Source organism: Empidonax traillii, unplaced genomic scaffold (assembly GCF_003031625.1).
Source record: "Empidonax traillii isolate 1590-97213 ecotype Southwest subspecies unplaced genomic scaffold, ASM303162v1 scaffold1431:size271365, whole genome shotgun sequence".
Taxonomy (NCBI): Eukaryota; Metazoa; Chordata; class Aves; order Passeriformes; family Tyrannidae; genus Empidonax; species Empidonax traillii.
Genome location: NW_020956624.1, coordinates 101,527 through 105,984, shown reverse-complemented (window position 1 = coordinate 105,984; position 4,458 = coordinate 101,527). Strand labels below are relative to the sequence as shown.

Here is a 4,458-nt window from a genome sequence, read left to right as displayed (position 1 = left end):
TTATTGGACATTTACACTTTTAAAAAATTGATATATTTATCAAAATACCCAAAGCACAAAAAAAAAAAATCTTTCCATAAGCTATTTCTCAAAACAAAGGGAGATACACACACACACACAAACTAAACAAAACAAACCCAAAAAGTTTACATGAAAAGCAAGCACTCAGAAGGAAATAACAGCAAAGTAGCATAAATGCCACCAGTCCACTCTGTCTTGTTATCAGTAATTAAAAATAACCTCCAACCAGCACGGACAACTGCTGATGAACTGTCTAGTGTAGCAATGGCCCCAGCCTTTCACAAAACTGATCTGAACAGTAAATCCAGTCCATGGTTGTTGCATGAACTCATGGTTGTTGGGTCTCTGTAAGCTGTACGCCTTCTCGTAGTCAAAAGCCTTGATGGAAAAACCTGGAAGCACTTTGTGAGCCAATAACATCCTGAAGTTGGGGTTGTCCAGTGTGGTCGACTTGATGAAGATGGGGTAACTGCTGCGGTTGTACACCCACACGCCATCTACTTCCTTGGTGAGCTGGATGCCATAGCCAATCTTGCTCCGGACCTTCCGCACCAGTTGGCTTTTGTTGTCTGAGTTGAGCTGTCCGAGGCAGAAACCATTCCCCTGAGGTAGATCATAAAAGATATCCAGGGAGGGTTCTTGAACAGAATACAGATGACCCACACGTGTCTTCTCTTCCCAGTATGCCACTACACACCAGTGTGACCAATCCCCTGGCTCCTGAAGAACTTGGGAAACTACAGAATAGGAGGAAAAAAAGGAAGAAAAGGAGAAATTTAGCACCAGAGGGGTTAATATGATCCAAAAGTGATGCAATGCCCATTGTTTTCATGATGGTCTCCACACATGCACCAACACCCATGGTACATCCACCATTTCCAAAAGCAATGTTATTAGGACCATTGAAGTCAACCTGGATTTGGGTGATTCCCATGCTGTTTCAACACCTAATTCTAGTTGGAGTTATGGGTCCTAAATCACCAGGTCCACCTTCAAAAGTGGCTTGAGACCCACTAGCAGCACCCACGGTGCAGTCACCCTCACTGAAACCATCACTAGGACCACCTTCAGTAACAATAGGAGAGATGAGATGCTCCAACCAACTGCATCTACCAAGACCAAACACTCTAAATGTCCTTATTTTCACCCACCAAACAATGGATCCATTTCCATTAATCAGTACTGTACACAGACGCTGAGAAAAAAGGAGACGCTGCTGAGAAAACCATGTTGAAGGTCACCTCATGGTGTGGGAATTAATGCAGGCCAAAGGCCTGGGAAAGAGACAGACCTTAACAGCAAGCTTTGGGCTAAGTTGAGCACAGAGCAATTCATTACAGGAATGGAGCTGCTACCCCAAGAGCCTGCCAGGTCTCCAGGTAACAGCAGTAGCCAATCAAATGCTGCAATCACAGGTTTTACCTAAATAAGGAAGTTTTTAGGAAGCAATTAACACTATGGAGAGCAATTTTTGAGGAACTGCAAGCTCATGCCAGATCCAAAAAGGAGCAGACAGAAACCGCAGCTGTTTTTGAGTGGCCATTACAGACAGCGCTGCCTGTGGATCACTGCCATGACCCCCCATCGTCCTGTCACCGACGCTGACACAGACAACTTGTGCATCGCCGCTGCTGACACTGCTGCTGTTGCCGCCATTCACAGACCATGAGGCAAGACTGAACACAAAACTCTTAGGTTTGGGCTAAGCTGAGCACAGAGCAATCCATTACAGGAATGGAGCTGCTACCCCAAGAGTCTGCCAGGTCTCCAGGTAACAGCAACAGTCAATCAAATGCTGCGGTCACAAGTTTTGCCTAATAAGGAAGTTTTACCTTATAAGGAATGTTTTCAAGTTGGGGAAAGGTTATAAAAAGCTGCGTCCTGTCAATAAAGTTATCTCAACTCCCTGCTCTTACAGAGTCCATGCTCAGTCCCTCTCCCCCCCTCTGAGATCCTGTCAATGAGTCACCATGGGACCAGAGGGGGCAAAGACCTACTGTAGTTCATTGGACTTCTCCCTGCCTGTAGGCAAAGCCTGGATGATAGAGAGGATGGAGATGTCAGATGATGCCCCAACTTCTGGGAAGCACTGAGAGATGGTGGGGATCAAAAATCTTGCACTTGTTAACAAAAATGGCCTAAAAAACCTCCAGAATTTCATTCCTGTAGCCCTTTTTTAACTTCCTTGCACATAGCTATCCCACGCAAGCAGCAGGGGTACACTATAGTAGGAAAAAGCAAAGGGGAGGGAACTGAGAAATGTGAAAGGCCCCTTATCCTGATGAAGGATCCCTAGTAGCACAGCACTGCTCAGTGGGCAATTCCTTCCAGCCTTGCTAGTGATGCCTATGGATTTTTTGATTTTTAACTTTTTGTAGATTTTAGAAGTAGCTGTAGTTAACTCACCCTTTGGCACAGTAGTTTACACATGCCCCATTTCATATTGAACTTTTTAAGTTCCTTTAGTTTGTTTAGACTTCCTTCAAGGTAGACCTTCATTCTGTTTAAGAACATTTGCACCCTGGCTTGAACAACAAGATCAATCAATGGCCAGTCTCTTCGCAAACGAAGAACCGGGGAAGGTCTTTCCACCTTCCAGCCTGCGCATTGGATTTTTTAGGTGAGACACAGTGTGCGCGGAACTGAGCCCACCCTTTAATCCTGAGGTTCATCTGCCAGGGTCAAGAACGCTTGGACGGTGGCAGCAAGGTCCTCAGGACGTAGATGGATTGCCTTACAGGGCTAACGAGCTCCATCTGCCCGGGGAGGGGCCCCGACCGGGAATCGAACCCGGGTCTCTGCAGTGACAGTGCAGTGTCTTTTCCCCTAGACTACCGGGGGCTCCAAACAACAAGATACCCCACTGACAAAGTAACCTTCAAAACCCAGAACTTTGGAGGAGCTCCAAGCACTGGACGTGCTGTGACCAAGAGGAAGATGAGGAAGAGGGGGTCTCAGAGCCCCCTGCCTCAGTTTCCAGAGGGGCATGCCGGAGGCAGAACTGGGAGGATCTGGGGGGTGGATAGACCTGGGATTGGATGGACAACACCTTAAATTGTGTAACCCCTGAACACGTGGGGCGCGCATCTCTGTGCCCCATGGTTGAAGACCTTCTATTAAAACTGCTCTCTACCATATCTCTACTTGCCTGGTGAGTCTTTCTTTGGCTCCCTCGATTATCTAAGGCAACAATTTTTGGCACCCAAAAGGTGGAAACCTGAGACCTGTGACTCCTCCAAATCAGGAAATTTCATCCTGAGAGAAATTCTTCTGCCTGCATATTTTTGAGAATTCCCTACACACCGATCCTGAGAAGCCCAACTTCTCAGAACCACCCACAGAGGTAAGCTAAAGCGCAGTTCTTTTGGTTAATTTTACTAACAACTGCAAAGTATTTTTTTCTGAAAATCGGGGGTACTTGATTAGGACTGGGGTGTGACTTTCTTGTTGGGATCCCTGGGTATTGTGAAAGTCAATTGTTTTTCCCCAGTCTGTGGGCAGAAGTGTGACCCTGAAGCGGCTTGGCCAGACAGTATGGGATCTGTTTCATGGAGAAAAGTGGGAAGCAAAGCTACTTGTGGAGTGGTTTGTTCCCTAAGGGTTTTTCTTTACTTGGCATTTCACCTGGGTGAATGAGGCTTGACCGACCCATCCTCAGTAACTGGGGGGGCTGTGGATGGTTCCCCTGCAGCTTTTGTAAGGCGAGGGAGCCCTTGGATTTGCTAGGGGTTTTTGGATTGGCTTGGTATGGCTGAAAGAGGATACTCTCTCTCTAAGACCTCTCCTGTAGAGGTTGTCCTTGCTTGTAGTAGGTGGTGGTGCAAGGTATTTCGTTAAGGTTAAGTAACCAAAAGGATCTGGTTTCAAAACCTGGACCTGGTAAACTTTTTCTTTACTATTTTTTTCCTGGGTAATCGTGGGCTGTGTTGAATCCATAGAAGAGGCCCCAACGGGACCTTCTGTGTTTTTATTACAACATTGGTATCATCAACAAGAACAGAAAAAGGCTCCTAGAGTAATAAAATTGTCAGTCATACAGAGAAATAGAGGGAGACATGGTGGGGGGTTTTCCCCACTAGTCAGACCCATGTCGGAGGCTTGGGCGGCGAGGATGGGGATCAACTGGTCCCTCAAAATATGCGAGGGGGGTGGACTCCATGTGCTGCTCCCGCGGGACGGGTGGGATCAGCAGGAGAGAGGGTCGCCCGTACTGACACTGCCACTGGCAGATGGAGCAGAGCTGCTCCTGCAGCTGCCACCGCTCCTGCTGTGACAAGCAGGGGTGTGGCCAGCTCGAACCCGGGTCTCTGCAGTGACAGTGCAGCGCCTTTCCCCTAGGCCACCAGGGGCTCCCATACACATATAGGCACATATACATGAGCGCACCTAACCCAATACATAAGGATGCTGTCATGGTTTTGCTGGTTCTTGGAAACT

At 47.4% G+C, this 4,458-nt stretch overlaps 1 protein-coding gene across 1 annotated transcript in view; it reads right to left on the bottom strand.

Moving 5' to 3' along the window:
• Positions 1-222: 222 nt before the first annotated feature.
• Positions 223-4,458, bottom strand: part of LOC114070061 (mothers against decapentaplegic homolog 7-like) — a 48,117-nt gene continuing 43,881 nt past the window's right edge. The window contains exon 4 of the mRNA XM_027907251.1: positions 223-758. Within this exon, the coding sequence (XP_027763052.1) occupies positions 223-758 (536 nt within the window). The remainder of the gene's footprint in view (positions 759-4,458) is intronic.